The 21140-nt window shown below is 47.7% G+C and overlaps 1 protein-coding gene across 1 annotated transcript in view; it reads left to right on the plus strand.

The window, feature by feature from the left end:
- The window catches only part of LOC138515768 (glyoxylate reductase/hydroxypyruvate reductase-like), a 251739-nt gene that overhangs the window by 207836 nt on the left and 22763 nt on the right, over positions 1-21140 (plus strand). The window contains exon 8 of the mRNA XM_069630479.1: positions 8680-8810. Coding sequence (XP_069486580.1) covers positions 8680-8810 — 131 coding nt within the window. The remainder of the gene's footprint in view (positions 1-8679; positions 8811-21140) is intronic.

Below are 21140 nucleotides of genomic sequence, written 5' to 3' on the forward strand. Positions count from 1 at the left end.
CCACCACAACTCAAACCAACTATTACCACATATATTGCATAGTTTCAAGAGCACTGTAGCATCAGAAAGACCTACCTATTCCTCTTATGCAAAGTAATTTAGCTCCCAAGCCCTCAGACAACCGGTGTGAAGTTGCACAAAGCAAGAGTGGCGAAAGACACGCTGTAAACAATAGCACAAAACAATCATCAACAAAAAGCAAGAGTACCTCCAGAAAAAGTCAGTCAGGAAACTCTCTAAATTGCTACTCCATACAATAAAAAAGAAAGTTTCACTCTGCCTCACCAATACCTCAGAAACACAGCTCCATGGAAATTCAGTGTTAAAAGTCACCAATGAAACTCTGGTCAACAATAGAGATACAGTAACACTGCCATCATTATCAGAACACTGAAAGCTACAGATTACAGTTCACCCCATGTTGAAGAAAGCAATCCTCCAACACCACAATACCTTAAACCTGCCTTTGGAGCACAGATCTTATGTCTGGTCAACTGATAAATGCATGGGGCATCACAATCACCTGGGCCACAAAGAAATTGCCAATGCATCATTTGTTCAAGAGAAGGTCCAAGAAATATAAGTAGCCACTAACACTTCTTTCATAAAAACGGTTTATGCCCAGCACTTTCTGAACACTATCTTCTTATTACAAATGTACGTATCTATAATTACCAGTATCTTGGAAAAAATCGTCCTGCCACAACGACAGCAGAGATTGGAACACTGAATCATGCTTGTCTAGGAGTTGGAACAAAAGTAATCCTAACCTTAACATAAGGGACCCTTTTATACAGAAGGGGGAAGAAGACCTATTCGCCATTTTATTTTTCGTAGATATCTGGGTGGCAGCCATCTCGACACTAAAAACTAAAGCAAGGCTTCAGACTTTGAATTTAAATGTGTTTTAAACTGCTGCCAGCTTGTGAAGCTTGGACAAAACTTCTCAAGCATTAACCCATTAGAAAGACTTTAAATGCATCGTCTGTATCTACAGATACAAACAGATAAGCAATTGATTGGTAATGGTGGATGGGGAATCTATGTGGCTGTGACGAAATTACTCTACCTGCCCTCCAGTCTCCCTTTTGAATTTCCCGATTTCAAGGCCAAAGAAAGTTTCCCGAATTTACATACAGAGCCTCCCACTTCACGATTCTCGATTTCTTGTTTCCCAACTCTGTTTTAGGATTGGTCGCGCCTACCACTATTGGTCGCGCCTACCACTTTGCAGACTTTTCCTTTCTTCTTCACTATTTAATCCTTTTTTCTGGCACTGCATAACAATTTGCTTCCTCCTCTTCTTTCTTGCTGCTACTCATCACTCCTGCTTTTCTTTTACAGGGAGCAATCTCCTACAACCTCCTGTTCTTTCTCCGCACCCTTGCACCATTCAGCTACTTTGCCTTTATGTGGGGTAAGCCCGCGTCTCTCCTTTTGCATCTCCCTAACTCCCGGCCATTGTTACAACTTTGCAGCCTCCTTCCCATCAGCCATCTATTTTTGATGCCACCTTATTTAGCCACTGCCAGACTCCATCTACCCCTATTTTCTCAGCTGCACAACCCTCTTCCCACCCTCGGGTGATTTGGTTGTGTGCCCTCCTCTTTCTTCCCATCGCAATTGGGCTGCAAAATTGAAAGCAGACTCAAACATCAGTCTCACTCTTGAGCTTTGAATTCAAGAAAACCACCTAAAACCCTGATTCTTGAACATCAAACGTTTCACTTCAGGATTCTTCTCAGTGTGTTTCTACATTTTTTCAATTGTAACTAGGAAAAACACAGCATCCTGGTTGGGATGGCTGAATTGGATAGTAATATTCTAAGACCCACGGCTCAATTCTAGAAGAGGTGTTTTTAAGGGTGATTTTGAACTAGTCAATTTTGGAATGTCCTTAATTTTAGGGAATAGGTATTTTGAGAGATTGGGAGTCAGGAGCATGAGGGAATGAATGTGTGAGACAGCAACGGATGGGTGGAGAATGATTACGCTCAGGAGAGCATGGGAATGTAGAGTGCATGAGGATGAGTTTTGGGAGATCCATTAGGCTGGCTGGGGGGGGTATGCTGTGGATGGATTTAAATGCATCCGGTGGGAATTTGAATAGGAAGGAATTTGGCATTTAAACTGACCCCATCAGGGGATCGTGAGAGGTTCTCGGGGTACAGGTAGCATAGCTTGATACCTTGTAGAGCAGAGAATGAGTCCCGCCAGAGGGCTGGACCAATAACGTAGCCAGCTGAGGATTAGGAGCGGGTGAACTGACTAAAAGTTGCACACTGGAAAAATGTGCGAACTCCAGGCAAAATTCGTTAACTTCGCAAATTGTGCAATTGGGTGTTTCTGGCTTTATCTGCCTGCAATTACATTTATTTCACAAAATTTCATTTTTGGATGGTGATGAAATGTTGAAGGCTTGAAAAAATTGAATTCCAGGAAAATTTTATTGGCTTAAAAAATAACAAAGCAGGTAAAAAGACGCCACACCGGCGAAACAGAATTGTAGGTGAAGATTGCCAATTTTGTTTCATCAGCTGCAATTTCGCCCACATCTACTGATAACCATGGTCATGAGGAGGGTTTCAGTAGAGTGAAAGTTGAGATGTGGATGCATTTTGTGGCTGTTCAGGCTGCCTTAGTAGTGGGGGTGACGAAGTGCTGATTTCAGGTCACAGTCGATGAGAACTACCAGACTTCATACCATGTGGGAAGGGGTAGAGAGGCGTGTTTAAAATGATAAAGGAGAGGGGATATGTGGTGTTGTTTTGGCGTACAGGAGCAACATTATTTCAGTTTTTGAGTAGTTGAGCAAGTAGCAATACAGCAGCATCCAGTGACAGATAACAGATAGGAAGTCAGTGATAGAAGAGGAGAGTGCAGGGGTAAAAGAGGGGAAAGGGAAGACGAGGCAAGTATCATAAATAGCACATATGACAATGCGGAAAGAGGAAGTGTACAGTGCGACAAGTAGGGGACCAAGAACAGACCTTTGGGTGATCCCTACTAGTTGGGTGTTCCCATATTAGTGCCCTTAGTTCCAGGAAATGGAAAGGTTGTAGGAGGTCAACAAGCTGAAGACATTTCTTTGAAAGAAAAGCTATGAGAAAGAAGGAAGGCAGGAGGATGAACAACAGCATCAAAAAAGCAGAGAAATAAAGAGAAAGGTAATAAAATATATATGTGGTAAGCCAGACTGAAGGAAGCCAGACCGAGGGAATTAGAGAAGGAAGGGTTCACTGAGTTGGTTGGCCTCCACATAGTAAGTGATACAGCTAAAGACTAAATGTGTTAATAATATGCAGGAGTGTAGAAGGAGCGACACCTTTGATATTTGATGGGTTACTGGGGCCAATGGTGGGTTTCTTGTGGCCACCTTATCGAGTTTATTTCATACAAATATAATGCATTCCCTAAATAGGGTGCATTGTACATTGCTTTCTATCCCTAGAATGTTCATCTCACAAAACTAAATTGTTCCAAAAAAATGTTCAATGCAAAACAGTGTTCCTTTGTCAAGCCATGTTATACAAATGAGCCTTAAAGTGTATTCTAATATTCTGAGAAAGAAATAACAAGTTAATGCAATATTGTATACTGATTGAATTAAATTCTTTGTAAGACATAGATGAATATGTTTTTGTAAAGAAAAAGTATATTAGCATTGTTTGTTTGCATTTATATTACTCTAAACACTGCTGGAATGTTGGAAACCCATCCTGTGTTTATTAAACTTCATTTCACATGACAGAAGTTCCAGAGGCCAGCTTTGTGGTAGAAAATACACAACACTAATCAGTAATTAATGCATTAACTGACCTGAACAGACACAGCTGTGGGTATTCAAAGCAAATCGTAAATCTCATAAATAGGTTTTTGTATTCCAGAAGCCTCATTTTTGTGGAGCATCACAGTTTACGAATGATGCTGGATCAAAGGTCCTGGGTCTACTACTTTAGTGTACAAATGCTTCAAAAGACCACATTTCCATGACATCCTGACCCTTTGGCCTGAAGCAGAGCAATAAACCATTAGCCATTGTCTGTCTGTTTCATAGCCTGGGACCTCAAAGGCCTTAGTCCAAAATATTTCTGGTAATGATAAACTCCCATACACCTACCAAGCACGCTTTGGAAAAAAATGAAGTAAAGGTATTTATTTGGAAAACGCCAAAATTAAATCATATTATCGGCTATAACTTTTGAACACTTTGCTTGATTTAAAAACTGAAAACAGATTTGAATTCAGCAAGCCACTTTGCATCATCCACTTATAAACTCTATGTATACTAGTATGCATAAATGTTTTTTTCTCTTTATTGTTCTGGTTTATATAAACCTTTCATTACAATAAATACATAACCATAAAATAGTTTTAAATCACATTTGCAAACTCAGTTCCAATTACTTTACATTTTCAAATTAACCTTTGCCAATGCATCTACTACTATACTTTCGGGCGAGGTAGGAGCTGTGTCCTTTGGTGAAAGGCGAAGTGCTGGTGATCTGGCTTCAACTGTGGATAAACAATGCAGTGACACGGAAGCTAAGGTACGCTGTGCCCACGGGTCGTATTGCTGCAGGCGGTGTCAGAAAAGCCTAGCATACTTCCTCCTTGTGCATATTATTCTTCTGGGCCCATGAGGTGCGTGGGTTGAATACTGTGGCAGACGCCTGGTAGCACCATGGGGCATTATTGCCACAAATCAAGACTTTGGATATACTCCAGTGGGTAGGGCCTTGGTGAACCCTAGGAAACAGGGCAGAATGGGCCAGTAAGCTCGATTGGATGTAGTAACCCTGTCACAGCTTGCTGACCTGGGCCCCTCCCAGCTGGATGTGACAGCCCTTAACCACACTTTGCTAGCCTTAAAGAACAGCACAGACTCCTTGGATACAAAACTTGATGCACTTACTCTTGGCTGTGCAAATTGACAAATTGTGTGGTCGGATGAGTGAAGTGGAAAACTGAATCAGTGAGGCTGCGGATAAGGTGGCGGTTCTGCAGTGAGAGGTTTCCAAACTACAACAAACTGTAAAGAATATTGCAGCCAAAAATGACGATCTTGAAGGGAGGTCACAGCGTAATAATGTGCGAATCCTCATGGTCCCGGAGTCTACTTTACTTTAAAATGTAAATATTTTTTTTTTCTTTGCGTAGCTCAGTTTTGCTGCCTGTTTCGGACCTTAAGTGCCTTCCTCTCTCTAGTACCTAATGTATTTGGCTCTTCTCCGGGTCTTTCTCTCTGCCCGTCTCAGTCACTACCCGTGACTGTCTCTCTGTCTCTTCCTTTCACCATGTCCCATGCTCCTCCCAGGCCCACCTCTGCCCACCACCTCAGGTTCTGCCTCCTGTCTTCTTACATCACACACAGGGGCAGCTGCACAACTTTAAATCATGTTTGACACACACATATTGTGGCCCAGCAGCAGTAGTCCGAGTTCAGGCAAATCTACCGTTTTCCCTTGACCCCAGCCCTCATGCCTCTGTAATACGATCCACACGTTTGCCCCTAGGAGGGCGGATGCTGAAACTCCTGTGATTATTAATGAGGCAGGTTTGGGGCACTTGAAAGCAGTGCTGACAGCTCCCGGTTAGCTCCGTGCCACATGCAAGATATGTAGCCAGCCCCAGTTTGGTATGCCACATAGCCATGCAGTTTGTGCATTTCAGACTTGTGCTTACAATGTCAAAAGTGAAACTAGAAGTAAAGGACAGCAAGCCAAAGGAGCACTTCTATGATCTTGGGGGAGTGTTTTTTGGGAAGAGCACATAGTGGTTGGGGTTCATGAAGTGCAATTAAATCAGAAACTCAGCTAGTACTTATCAGATGCCATTACATCTTATATTAATATTGTAATTGAATTACACATAAAGCTAAAAGAGAGAGAGGGAAATTGGGCTCTGAACTGAGACTAGCTTGTTCACATAGCAACCAGCAATGCCACGCCTGCATCCCATGCTCTCTATGCCCAACCTCCCATCCTACACCTAACCCACCCTACCTCCTCTCTCTAGCCCCACCCACCCCATCTCCTCTCTCTAGCCCCACCCTACCTCCACTCTCTCAACACCCACCCTACCCCCAGTCTCTTGACACCCATCCACCCTAGCCCCACTCTCTTTACACCCACCCAGCCAGCTAACCCCCACTGTCTCTACCGCTATCCACCCACCCTACCCACACTGTCTCGCCCCCTCACCCTACCCCCAGTCTCTTGACACCCATCCACCCTAGCCCCACTCTCTTTACACCCACCCAGCCAGCCAACCCCCACTGTCTCTACCGCTATCCACCCACTCTACCCCCACTGTCTCGCCCCCCCCACCCTACCCCCAGTCTCTTGACACCCATCTACCCTAGCCCCACTCTCTTTACACCCACCCACCCAACCGACCCCCACTGTCTCTACCGCTATCCACCCACCCTACCCTCACTCTCTCACCCCACCCATCCACCCACCCAACCCCCACTCTTTCTACCCCACTCACCCCACCCCCAGCCTTTCTACATCTACCCACCCAATCTAACCAACCCTACACCCTCACCCATCCTACCCCCACTCTCTCTATCCCCACCCACTACTCTGCCTGACTCTCTCTACTCTTACCCAACCTACCCCCACTCACTACCCGCACCCACCCACCCTACCCTCACTCTCTCACCCCACCCATCCACCCAACCTACCCACACTCTTTCTACCATCACCCAACCCACCCATAGTCTTTCTACCCCCATGCACCCTACCCCAACCCCCTGACTCTCCCTACCCTCACACACCCTACCCCCTCACCACACACCCTACCCCGACCCCACTCTCTCTACCCCCACCCAACCAACTCTCTCTTCCTCATCCACCCAGGCTAGCAACTCTCTGTATCCCCACCCACTCACTCCATCCCACTCTCTCTACCCTTACCCAACCTACCCCACTCTCTCCACTGTTACCCAACCGACCCCCACTCACTACCCCCACCCACCCTACCCTCACTCTCTTCCCCACTCTTCCTACCCCCACCGACTCTACCTTCACTCTCTCTACCCCCACCCACCCTATTCCCACTCTTTCTACCCCTACTTTTTCTACCCCCACCCAACCCACCTCCACTCTTTCTACTACCCCCACCGACCCTCCCCCAAGTCCTTCTACCCCCACCCACCCAACCCTGCCTCTCTCTACCCCTACCCACCTTGCCCAACTCTCTCTGCACCCACCCAACCAACTTCCTCTACCCCATCCACCCAGCCTAGCAACTCTCGCTACACACTCCCACCCTACCCCCAGTCTTTCTACCCCAACCAACCCACACATCCACCAGTCTTTCTAGCCCACACATCGACCCTTCCCCTTGTCTTTCTACCCCCCACAACCTACCCCCAGTCTTTCTACCAGAAAAGCCACCCACCCTACCCCGGGTCTTTCGACCCCCACCCACCCATCCTACCCCACTCTTTCTATCCCCACCCACTCTATCCCTACTCTTTCTACCACTGCCCACCCAACCCTGGCTCTCTCTACCCTAAACCCATCCTACCCCTTCACCAACCCTACCCCACTCTCATCAGACGCAACCACCCACTGTACCCAACTCTCTCTACCCCCACCCACTCTACCAACTCTCTCTCTCTCTCTCTCTCTCTACCTGCACCCACCCTACCAACTATATCTACCTCCGCCCACCCTACCCTCACCCTCTCTTCCACCACCAAACCACCCCACCCCACCTCATCCACCCTCCCTAGCCCCTTTATCTCTATCCCCACCCACCCTACCCCCTTTATCTACCACCACCCTACCCCCTCTATCTACCACCACCCATCCTACCCCCTCTTTTTCTACTCAACTCTACAACCTCTCTCTTTACCCCCACCACCAAGCCTACACCCTTTTTTCCCCCACCCACCCATCTTACCCCATCTCCCTATCCCTCGCATCTTTCCTCTCACATTCTCGCTGTATTTCTTACCCTCTCACTCTCACCCTTTCTCGCTCATATGTCCTCTTGCTCAGCATGATGGCATGCTCTATCAATGGCTTCCTCTCTTGCTCTATTCCCCTTCTCATTCTATTGCACATCTGCACGCCTTATCCCAACCCAATATGAAATTTTGCACTCTCCTCCTTGCACCCTGGTACCTATAAATGCAAAATGCAATGAACAGCAGTAAATGCCAATACTATTGGTGTTGCCAATGCTTGTTTGTCTTGTGGGGCCTTGAAAGGCCATTTGTTGTATAGGCACCTTACAAATATCCAATAAATAAATAAAATAAATAAATAAGCTCCACCACCCTCTTCTGCCTCTTTGCCCCTTCTCTAGGGTCCTGGATCCCAACCCAACTCTGGCATGTCGCTATTAATCATTGTGATGCGCAAATCTGGGTTGCCCTACCAAATTCACTAACATCCAACCGAATCCTGTTCAATTTAAGGAACCATTCAAACCTTTAGTGAAGTTGGTTGGTTTGAAACTAAAGAAAACAATCATTTAGCGTGAACTCTAAACAAACTCACATCAATATAATTAAAATGCCCTTGAACTTAGCCTTCTCCAAAGTAATTTCTATGACTAAGTGAATGAGAGTAACTAAATCCTTCTGCTCCTAGAAAACATTTGCAGAAAAAAGAAAGTACTCATGAAGTGATATTGATACCTTACTATTTGACCTCTATATAGGGGAGCGGTGGTTAGCCAGGAGGATCTGTATGAGGCCCTGGCCAATGGTGAGATCGCAGCTGCCGGTCTAGATGTCACGGTCCCAGAACCACTGCCGTTGGATCATCCTCTTTTTAAACTAAAGAATTGTGGTAAGTAAAAAACACAAATAAATATGAATGTCAGTAGAGTTAACAAAAAAAACTTTGTGCTTCATCCGAATTTATGAAACACTAGAAATCAAGATAGATGAGCAAGTAACTGGTTTATCCCAGGCATTTGTGTTTAGACTACAGTATACCGGTTAAAATTCGAGCCGAGTCATGTCAATACATTGGGGAGAATTCATTGGGTGGTAATGTCACCTAATTGTATAGCACTTAGAAGTGGGAGGAATCTAAATATTAAGCGTTGCTTGTAGCCGTGGGCTCCTTCAATTATCAGCACCCTGGAAGGGGTTGCTGGCCAATCAGGATGCTCGGAACGCAGGCTTTATTGTCTGGTACAATGCCCTCCCCAACCCCACGCCTCTTAGCACCCGTGTAGTTCCCTACACAGGTGCTAATCGTGTCTCTTTTAAAACAAAACAACAAAAAGTGCCTTTGCTTTGATGTGTTTTTTCGGTGGAATTCCTTCGAAGTAAATTACTTCTTAGGAATTCCTGTAGGCAAAATGTCAGGATACTCATAGAAGTACTCAGAGGTTTTTCGGTTTCCAATGCTGCCTCCATATGGATATAAGGAGCCAGTTAACAATACAAATCATGATTCTGGGTGCAATTTTTAAAATAAGGATTTATGGTCTGACTTAATTGTCCTCTGGTTTTGTGGACTTGCAAGTTCGAAATTGTGCGAGCTCTTATTTGCACATTAGTCTTAAACAAGTACGTATGATACATGAACATGTGTAAACCTTTACCAGTGCACATGTGTGATGCAGAGATTGCTCAAAGCAGGGAAAGGAGCGGGTAACTCAGAGACATTTCATATGCATCTTGGAAGTGTGAATGCTCATGCTAGGAAGGCAGGTGTACATGCGCACTTTGTGACCGATCAACAACAAGAAGTCATTGCAAAAGGTCACATGAAAGGTGTGCGTCACACTATCTATATGCAGATTCTTGCACGCAAGTGCCCTGATTCTCAGAGGGGACGTCGGTGGAGGTGGAGGAGGTTCTAGCTACCGGTGCAAGGCTCCGCCACCATCCCCTTCATGTATCAGTTCACATTGGGTATGCTCTTAACACATGCACATCCTTCGGTCGACTGAATTCCCATGGCTGTAAGGCAACCTTTAGCCCACACCCACTTGCGTGCAGTGAAGGTCTAATTGTATACTTCCCAACCTGATAGGTACTCGCTAGCGGAGAAAGACTTTTGTTAATGGGCCATTTGTGGATATGTGTGCCTCTGGAAAATGCTATAAGTGAAAGCCCTTGGCGGACTGAAGTCTGAGGTATGACAGATTGGTCCAAGAGATTTAGAGTGCCTAAGTCCCTGCTAGCGACCCAAGTAGAACAGGCTTGTGGTTGGGTGCTGTGAAGGTTGTCGGAGAGTACAAGTCAAGGAGACTGATTATGTGTCCAGCTAGACCAAATTTTTATCGTGGGACTGCATTCTAGTGGTAGAGGTGATGTGCGATATGAGATCCAGTAGCGGGTGATTGTAGATGTGAACGGTCGGTGGCCATACCTTGGGAGGGATATATTGCTATCTTCCATCGAGACGGAGTATGATACGTACCCATGACAGGGTGCAGGTCCTGGTATGTGGGTCTACAGGGATCTTTGTGCATGCTCGATATCTTCTTGGAGTCTCCTCACATGCTCAGTACTTTCTTTGAGTCTCCTCATGTGATTAATAGTTGCCCTCACGTACCTGTCTGGGAGTGAATTCCCCCAAGAGGCGGATTAGGTCAGTCAAGACACAGGTGGGAAGAGCCAATTCTTGGGTACTTTCCAGAAGGTGAGCTGATCCTCAATGTGGCGCATGCTAAGTGCTGGAAGCTGTCTGTGCCTGTCAGCACCAGATCGGCCTACATTTGAAAATTTAAAACCCCTGAGATTTCTACAGCCCAGTGTTTGTGCACGGATCTTGCCTCTGCTGAGGTTAAAATATGGGGAAATAAAATATTATTTATACGTCCAGAATATATATATATATATATATATATATATATATATATATATATGGGACGTTATGGTTAAGTTGCCCTTTTAAAAATCTGTGAAATTCGGTGAAAAAACATTATTAAAGGAACGTTATGGTTGCAGGGCAAAATCTACAATCCATAGAAATTCACCAGTTATGGTAAACTATGCAACCATAACTGGCGCCACCGCCATGCACTGCTAAGACTAACACCCAGGACATCAAAGATGACATCACAAATTACATCATTGAGCATTGAGGTGTGCATTCAGTGAGGTCATTACTTTGTCGCCCATGTCCATCATCTCTGTCCTTACTCTATGAGGTCAATTTTTTCACTGGGCTTCATAAGCCCCTAAACAATGTTTTGCTCTTCCCATTTTTTAAAATCCTCCCATAAACTTAGAAAAAAATCACCTCTAGTTTACCAAGATTTCCTGTTTGATTACCAAGCAGGGTAAAACCACAATGGGTCTGTGGAAGGAGGGATGTCAAGGACTGTAACAAGGAAAGCCTGTACTTGAAATAATGAAGATTGTGGATAGGAATCGTGCCATTACCCGTGCAGTAGTTGAAATGATAGGCGATGCTACTCGCGATGCCATGCATCATTTGATGGTTGTGGGATATGTTGCATTGTAACCTTCTGGCCTGTGCCATGCCCTCAAATGAATACCATTATGCCTGCAATGCCCTGGTCATGGAACAGGGGCATTACCAGGTACTGCCTGTGGCCCATGCCATCAGGTACTTTTCAGACTCCAATTAAGCCTGCCTGACGAGTGGAGATGACATCCTGTTACAGACGATGCAGTGAGAGTGAAGCCGCACTGAGGACAGCAGGGTGACATTGGCAGGTCATCACAGAGCCAGTCCCCCTTTGTCAGTTCGCAAAAGGCGGAGAGCGCTCTGATAGCCGGCAAAGGTGCACCCCGGGACACAACGGCTGTCGTGTCACAAACAAGTCAATGCTCAGTCTGGGCTCAGCATGCAGTCCACCGTTCTGGAGCCAGTGGATGCAGCAGGTTGATGCTTCTGGCGGGACCTAGGGTGGCTCTTGCTACTTGCGGCGGACAGTTGGGAGTCTTTATGAGGATGGAGAAAGGGGATGCCCCTTCTCCTTGAGTCCCCCATCAGGTGGGGAAAATTTGACGGCAGCTGTCAGATCCGCAATGTACCCAGGTTCACCCAGGCAGGAGTTCTTTACAGACACTGCAGTGACAGAGGCCACACCATGTTGAGGTTCCCTGAGGATGGAGCTGTCACAGGCAGCAGTAAGGGCCCACCACATCATCTCTCTCTCAAGCAGGAGCACATCACTTCAATACAGTGGCTGCAGCGGCCACACCGTGGCCAGGCTCCCCAAGGCAGGAGTTGATGGCAGCGTGTCTGGGCCGCATGGTCTTTCCACTCTCACTTTCTGCCTGCCCGCACAAGCAATCCCTCAGGAGAGAGCTGCTGTCAGGTCAACGTCATTGTGCCCTTGTCACCACGCCAAGGCAGGAGTTCATTGTGGCTGCGGTGCATGTTGTGCCATCTACGGGCTGCCCAGTCAGGAGCGATTTGTGGTGATGGACGGGCGCAGAAGAGGCAGCAGTCCAGGTCACTCCCTCTCCGGTCACAGGGGTCAACCCTTTTTACCCAATGCGGCAGCATCGACAGGCATGCCACGTCCTCTCTCCCCCAAGCAGGAGATGATCACACTTCTGTGGCGGAAGCAAAGGCTCCACCAGGTGTGAGTTTGCTGTGGCTGCAGCCCAGGTCGCACGATCTGCGGGCTCCCCAGGCGGAAGTGATTTGTGTTGATGGGCTGGGTGCAGGAGTGGTGACGTCCGTGCTGCATCCTCTCTTTCCCCCTAAGCAGGAGAAGGTAATTCTGCTGCAGTAACAGTGAAGGCTGCACCCTTGCCATTTCCCCCAGGCAGGAGTAAACAAAATTCCTGTAGTGGCATAGGACACTCCTCTCCCCCAGCCAGAAGTACCTTAAGGCAGTGCACCTCTCCCCCAGGGAGGAGTACCTTTGTTTGATGCACCTCTCCCCAGGCAGGAGTGCCTTAATATCATGCAGAGGGGTGAGCCGCTCCCCTGTCTTCTCCCCCAAGCAGGAGTGCATACAGTCACTGCACCTATCCCCCAGGCACGAGATTTCTAACAGTTATTGCGGCAGCCGTCCGTGAAGCGCCGCGTCTCCCTCCCATCCCCCCCCCCCGCGCAGAAGATCTTTATCTTTGATTGCAGCAGCAGTCCTCAACGTTCCACTCCGCTCCTCACCTCCCCACGTGGGAGTTGTTTTTTTTCATCTCCGTTTGTGAAGACGGCCGCGCCACTTCCTCTCCCCCAGGAGGGAGACTTATATCTTCATGCAGCAGTGGTATCAGGGCTGCCACACAGTCTTCTCTGTCACGTGGGAGATTCTTTTTTCCAAATACACACCGGGCACCCTGCCGGCATGCACCCATAAAGCACGGGGCCCTCCGGAGTTGCTAGCTCGGTCAGGTGGTGCCCAGGGGGCTTATCGCCATGCTCCACAGCAGCTCCCGGACTGTGCTGACCATGGCTCGGCTACCCCCTGCTGGGTGTTGTGTACGCCTTACGTCACCGCGTCGTGGGACGTAAGGCGCGTTAAATAAAAGCCCTGCACCCGCCAGGAGGAGGGTAGTTCCGGGCACACCACGAGCCACTGTGTGCGTCTCCATCATTTATGCTCCACAGCCAGGTCTCGGCCCGCAGAGCCCCACGTGGCTCTCCCGCGCTGGCGCTCCGGCAGGAGAAGCCGCACACCAAATCCTTTTTTGTTTCTGCGCCGGGAGGCTAGCAGCAGCACGTGGGCCCATGGACCTTCATCACCAGTTGTTAGGGGGCTGGCTTGTCAAGACCCCATAGTCTGGGCATGCCCTGGGAGCCAGGGCGGCCCAGAGGGGCCATTGCGCAGCAGGCAGCCATCGGGCTGCAATGATGATGCCAACACTGGTGAATACCTGCAACGGCTGAACCGCTCAGCTCCTTTGTTTACATTGGTGACATACACCATCTAACACGCACAAGCCCTGTGGCCCGGTGGTGACGGCCCAACCGATAATTGGAATCAGCAGGAGTCGATTGAGGCCTTGTAGTATTATCGATCAGCCAGGTGCAACTAGAGAGGGTACTGAACGGGAGCTGTTGAGTGTAGCCATAAGTGTCCCAGCTCACACAAGTCTAATAAACATTTAGAAGCAAAAGTCTCTGAGCTGGCCTACCGCCAGTATTATCCGCAGGGTGGGTTCTTGGCCAAAACTCGAGTGAGGTCTTCTACATCGTTTTTGGCATCTCTGATAAAAGGATCTGTCTGTGATTGTAGCAAAGGGATAAGCTTTAAATATAGACCCTCATATCCGCCATTTGTAGAGTAATTCTGTTAACCATATTCCGTTAAGAAGACAGTTAGGTTTCCTCAAAAAGTGTTTTTCTGAAATGAATAATGTTTTGTTTTGAGTTTTTATTCGATTGCTTTTCCATCATCTGTTGTATATCAAAGTTGGCTACATATACTCAGAAGCTCCCTCTAGGTTCGGTGACCTTTGGCTCTCCAGATGTTTTGGACTACAGCTCCCATCAATCCTAACCAGCATAGTCAATGATGAGGGATCATGGGAGTCATAGACCAAAACATCAGGAGAGGCGCAGGTTGCAGACCACTGCCTAGGTGTCAACGTGACACTATACAAATCCCCTATAAAAGTACAACAATACATAGGTACTGCCTTGAACTGTGGTAAACACAAGTGCTAAAATAGGTCTCTGGTCAGTTCCGACTTCTTTTCACGATAATTCACAATAGAAGGCAATATATTTGTGTCTGCACCTTTTTGAGCTCACAGTTTCCCCAAGAGGAGAGCTTTCCATTGGGTTTCCTCTGTTTATGCTATTGGAGTGATGGATCAGAGAAAGAATAGAAAAGACTCATATCAAGTTCACCCTTAGGTACTACCATCTGTTCACGGCTTTAGAATACATCAATGAGGTCTATGCAGAAGGCTCGCTCTATCAGTAGGCTTTACATGATAAGGATGATGATGATGATGATAATGTGTTATCTATATAGCGCCTTTATATGCTCCTTTCTGACATGGGCTCCTTGAGCGTTTGAATCCCGGCAAAGCCCATTCAGCCCTTCATCCTCCTAAGGACAATACGCTGAGGGCCGGTCATTTGGGAAATGATAACTGCAAATATAACAGCCCCTACAAGCAAAAGGAATCTAGCATGAAGCGCTATATAGCAACCATTTATATTGTAACTCCTTGCAAACTCTGTGCAGCGAAGCCAATGTCCTGGTACAAGAGAAGGAAAGTCAATATATATTTTGGATACAAAGCAAAATCGGTTTACTGCAGGAACAAAAAGTAAGACTGTACCACTCCGAAATAGAATAGAGATATTAATCAAATAATGTGACTGTAACATTAAGCACCAGGCTGGGGGAGAGCTTGGTCAGTAAAGGCCTGCTAGCCTGAGCATGGTGGCCCGAGAAAAGTAATGTAGCAGTCGGGCCTTTGATGCCCCTGCATTGATTATCTTCAGGTAGCAGATTTTAATTGCTTTTTTTGCGCATATGAAGTGTACCCTGTTGCCAACCTCAGGAGTGTTCCTCTGGTATGGTTGGGGGTGGGAGAGAGTTGCTTGACTTGCTGCCAGAACGCATTGAGAATTAGGGTTGTGATCTGGTGCCACGGGAAGAAGGAAGTGAGGGTAGCAAGAGGCGGCCATGTGCAGAGATTCTGACTGCTACCTGCTGGGCAGTAGCCCCTGCTCTGAACTATATGGACTTGTGCTTGGAGTGTGAAAAGATTAAAGCGGAGCCAGGCCGAGTTGCAGGTAAGTGTTTATTAGGCCTGCGGCTAACTGGCACCACCATCCAACATCAAGTCGCCAACTCTGTCTTCCTAGCGGAAACAGAATCCAACCCTCCCCACAATCCACCGAATCCCTGAGCAAGTCAAAAAACACAATGGATCGTCCTCCTGTAACAAAACAAAGTGTGAAAGGCAACTCGGAAAAGGAGAGCCTGGACAAATATATAAAACAACCAAAAACGGGGAAAATGTATGATAAAGCACGCAACAGCAGGACTATGAAACAAAACAGCACAACAACTGAGCAACAATAAGGCTGTGGACACATTCAGACCCTCACATAATCCTTCATCCAATCAAGCTCGCTCCTCACCCTTTTTGTCATCGCCGAATGATCGCCTTCCACCACATCATCCTTTGCAGGCAGACAACCATCACTGCCATCACTGCCCCTTCCCCCACCACACAACGCTTGCCTGCCCCTGGACCAGACTTCACCATCTTCCACAATCACTACCCCATTCCTTATGGCTGAAATCCTCTTGGGACCCAGAAACGTACTCTCCATACATTCATGGCCAAACCTGGGACAGCGGATCAACACCCAATCTCCAACCTTCCAGCCATGAGCTTTCACCCTTTTCTCATCAAACACATTCTTAAAGTGTGCTTGTCCTTCCCTAATCATTTTCCTAACTTCATCCAAATTCACCAAGATCGGGATGGCCGGCCCTAACCAACTGGGACACAAGCTGCTACCCGGCTCCATATCCTTCAAAGATACAAAAGGTGACACCTTAGTCACTGAATGAGGCGTGGTGGTATATCCCCACATCATGTGTTGAAGCACACCCTTCCAAGGCAAATTTGACACCATGGCCAACTGGATGCCACCTTTGATGAACCAGTTGACCCTCTCCACCAAGCCATTGGCCCTGGGATGATAAAGGGCGGTGCAAATGTACTTTATGGAATAACTCTACAGGAACGCCTTCATCATCTCAGAGCCAAACTGCACTCAGTTGTCTCTAACAATACAATTTCCATCAGGAACCCTTCCCTATAAAACACATCCTCAAATAACTCAATCAATTCCCTTGTGGTGGCTTCCTTGACTGGCTTCACTACACCCACTTGGTGTGATAGTCTACCAACACAAACAAACATTTGAGCCCCCCTCCCAAACCTTGAATGGGACCATGATGTCAACAGCAGCTTTACTCCAGGGTTGGGTGGGGTCAAATACAAGAATAATCACCATGCACCACTTTGCTCTTGTCACTCAAACAGCACAGCACACAATCCCTCACCTTCCTTTCCACATTATCATCCATACCAGGCCACCAGAAGCTCTGCATTAACCTTCTTTTAGTACCATTGACACCCAAATGCCCTTGATGGGCTAACTCAACTAACTTAGTCCTGAGCCATTCTGGGGGAACAATATTCACTCCCTTTCTAAGCCTCCCATCGATCAGGGACAAATCATCTTTCACTTCCCACCACACATCAAACCGTTTGTCCAAAATGGCCTTGCTTGGCCAACCCGATACTGTCCATTCCTTGACACACTTTGTCCTCATTTTCCACCAACTCTCCTTCTTACTGCCCCACACTCTCCATACCCACACTGGCAACTATGTTTTCCTCCTCCTCACCCTCTTCCTCAGGTTCCATCGTTCCACCGGGCAAAGGCGACAGGCAGTTTGCCACTGCATTCTTCATGTCAGGTAGATAGCAAACTTGGAAATCATAACACTGCAACCCCAACCACCATCTACAAATCCTCTGTGAGCCACTGCCCCAACCATCACTCGCAATCATTTGCACAAAAGGTTTGTGATCTGACCTTACGACAAACTGCTGACCCCACAGGAAAAACTTAAAATGCAATTCAGCCCAATACACTGCAAGGAGTTCTCTTTCCACAACCGAATAATCCTTCTCAGCTGTATTTATTTGTATATATTTATTGGGTATTTATAATGCGCCTATACACAAATGGTTTCGAGGCCAACAAGAGAAGAGGGTGAGGGAACAGGGAGGACAAAACAAAAACGATCATACTAGGCCTTGTGACATTCAGAACATGCAAGTGCAGTAAGAGAAGTGCAGGGGAAACGGGGGAGGGGGGAGTGCCGATCAGGGTGGAAGGGCCCATGTTAAAAAGTGAGTGACAGCGGAGGCCAGGTGGACAGAGCTAGGGGAAAGCAGAGAGTGCAGGGGAAGGAAGGTCCACAAACTAAAGGCCCAGCCTGGCTAGTGTCGGAGGAGGGGCCCAGAAGGGAAAGTGCAGGTAGTGAAGGGGAGGTCCAGGGAGACCAAGTGCAGGAGGAGACTGGAAAGGGGGGGCCTGGTGCCCTGAAGACTTTGGAGGTACCAGGCAGTCAGTCAAGAAGCAGACAGACACATTAGCAGGGGAGGGCGAGAGGGAAGGAAGAAGAGAAAAGAAAGTTCTTGAGAAGCTTCCGGAACTTAAGGAGATCCAGCTGAAGTCTGAGAGGTCCAGGGAGGCCATTCCATAGGGAGGCACCTGCGGAGGAGAGAGAGATACCCCTCACTCTCTGCTTAGAGAAGAGCTAGAGGACCGAAGGGCTCTAGCAGGGAGGTGTTTAGGGAGAGAAAGTTAGATGTAGAGGGGTCCCAGGCCCCAAAAAGCCAGGTAAATGATGCAGAGGGTCTTGAACTTGATCACTGCAGCAACCGGGAGAAAGTGGATAGATTTTAGTGCTGGAGAGATGTAGCCCCTGGGCTTGAGGCCAAGGATAAGTCTTGCAGTCCTATTCTGGATTAGTTAAAGGGGCGAATGGAGGAGTTGGGCAGATTAAGGAAAAGGATGTGCCCTCCAGCCTGGAGAGGACCAGAGCTCTGGAGACAGTTTCTGGGGGAAAGTGAGGAAAGGGAGGAGCTTCTGAGGAGGCGCAGCTGAAAATGGGCCTCCTTGGCAAGGTCAGTGATGTGAGGAGAGAAGGAGAGAGAGTATTCAAAGATGACACCAATGTTTTTGCCTCACAGGAGGGTGACGGGAGGGGGGCCCATGGAGGGAAAGAGGGACATGGGGTCCCAATGAGAAGGATATCTATCGTACTGGCATTAAGGCAGAGATTGTTAGCAGAGCACCATGCCTGACTAGCAGACAGGCAGTCAGGAATGAGAGAAGAAGAGGAGGAGCCAGAGGAGGGGAGCTTGAAGGAGAGCTGCGTGTCACCCACATAACACTGGAAATTAGGAGAGAAGGTGGAGATCAGGTAGGCTAGAGGAGCCAAGTAGATGTTGAACATCCAAGGTGAGAGGATAGAGCCCTGAGGGACTCTGCAGATGGAGAGTGAGATGGTGGAGAGTAAAGGGCCAAGTTGAACCTGGGAAGGTTGGTCCAAGAGGAAGGAGGTCAACCAGACTAGAGCCAGGTCTGTGATGCCAATGGTATCACAGAGCCGATTTATCAGGATGGCATGATTGACCTTATCAAAGGTAGAGGAAAGGTCAAGAAGGATGAGAACGGAAGGAGAGCTGGAATCGAGATTAGCGAGCAGGTCTTCACAGGTGTCCAGGAGAGCAATTTCTGTATCTGACAGCTCTGAAGCCAGACTGGTGGTCGTGGAGACAACCAACAGATTCAGTGTGTCATTTTAGCTGGGAGATGGCCAGCTTCTCCAAGAGTTTGCCCAGGAAGGGGTAATGGAGATAGGGCAGTAGTTTGCCAAACAGGAAGGGTCGGCAGGAGGCTTTTTGAGGAGAGGGTGCACATGGGAGTCCTTGAGAAGTGAGGGAAAGGTTCCAGTGGCAAAGGAATGATTGCATACATTGGCCAAGGCTGGAGCAAGGGAGACAATGTTGTCCTTGATAGTACTGGAGGAGAATGGGAGCACCTGTTTGGATAAGACTTTCATAGAGCAGGCTTGTCTAGAAAACTCACCAGGTGTTATGCGAGAAAAATAGGAGAGTAGGAAGGAAGCGAACAGGGGGACCAAGGGAGGCCTGAGAGCAGGAGAGGGAGAAGCGCGAGGAGGAGAGGAGAGTGAGGGCAAGATGTCTTACGTTTTTAGAAATTAAGCATGAGGCCAGATAAGTGCAGAGTGCCAGGGAGGGCAGAGGAGAAGTGGAGACTGCAGTAGGGTTGGTGAGTTCCTTGCAGATTTTGAAAAGTTCAGCCATGTTGTTAGTGGCTGGAGATTTGCAGGCTTGGATATAGGCCCTCTTCTTCGAGCCGATGAAGAGTTGGTATTGACTTTAGAGCAGGCAGCAGGCAAGTTTGTCAGAGGATGTGCTCGAGGCCTGCCACTTCCTCTCAGCCGCTCTGAACTTGCGTTTCAGAGTGACCAGGTCGGAGTCATACCAGGAAGTGCACTTGGAGGCAGGTTTCTTGCAGATCCTCATCACAGGGGCAAGGATGTCCAAACTGTTGGAGATAGAGAGTTGAAAGTTAGTAAGGTCTGTGTCAGAGTGAGAGTCAGTGGTAGGAGTGGGAGGGGGGATGAAGGTGGTGGCAAAAGCGGCAACTGACACTCGATTTATAGGTCAAATGATGGAGAAGGGGGCTTGCTTGTCGGCTGGGGCTTAGCCAGGGGACTCAGGAGGTCCAGGTGAGAGGAAAGGAGAGCATGACCAGTCCAGGAGAGAGGAGCAATGAGAGGGATGGAGAAGGGGATGTCTGAAGAAATGAGAGCATCCAAGGTGTGCTCAGCTGAGTATGTTGGACCAGAGGGAAGAATGGAGAGGGAAAGAGTCACAGAGCTAAGAAATGTTAGAACTGTGTTATCCTTAACACAAACCTTCCCCAGTAAGGGTGCCTTTACTATGTCCTCTTTCATTCTCTAGAAAGCTTCCCCACGCTCCTCTGACCAGCAGAACTGCACTCCCTTTTTAAAAGTGATCTAAGAGGTGTGGAAATCATAGCAAAACCTTGCACAAACTTATGGTAATATTCTGCCAAGTCTAAGAATGACCTGAGTTGATCTTTGTCCTTGGGCTCTGGAGCCTTGCTAAAAGCTTCACCCATGCTCACTTTGGGAGTGATTCCCTTCTCTGACATACAGTGCCCCAGGAATTCCACACTCTCCACTACCATGCAGTATTTCTTGCGATGAACAGTCAAACCCGCCATCTTCAGTCTGAAGAGAATTTCCCTTAAGGTGCTATCATGCTGTTCTAGAGAGCCTGCAAAGACCAGTACATCATCCTGGAGGATCGCTGTGTTTGGGACCCCGTCCAGCACCTTTCCCATCACTCTTTGAAAGACATCACTCTTTGAAAGACTGCAATTGCGGAAGCTAGGCCAAAAGACATCCTACAGAAAATGTGAAAGTTCCCTCAGTGGCAATGCAAGTGTTAACATGCTGGAACTCTAGGGTCAGAAGAATTTGGTGGTAGGCTGCCAACAGGTAAATCACTGTGAACAACTTGGCCTTATCCAAAGTCGCCATTACCTCCCAGATGACTGGTAAGGGATGACGATCTATCCATATGCTTTTATTGAGGTCCCTCACGTCTATCCAAA

Source organism: Ambystoma mexicanum, chromosome 6q, assembly GCF_040938575.1.
Source record: "Ambystoma mexicanum isolate Mex_15411 chromosome 6q, UKY_AmexF1_1, whole genome shotgun sequence".
NCBI classification, from domain to species: domain Eukaryota; kingdom Metazoa; phylum Chordata; class Amphibia; order Caudata; family Ambystomatidae; genus Ambystoma; species Ambystoma mexicanum.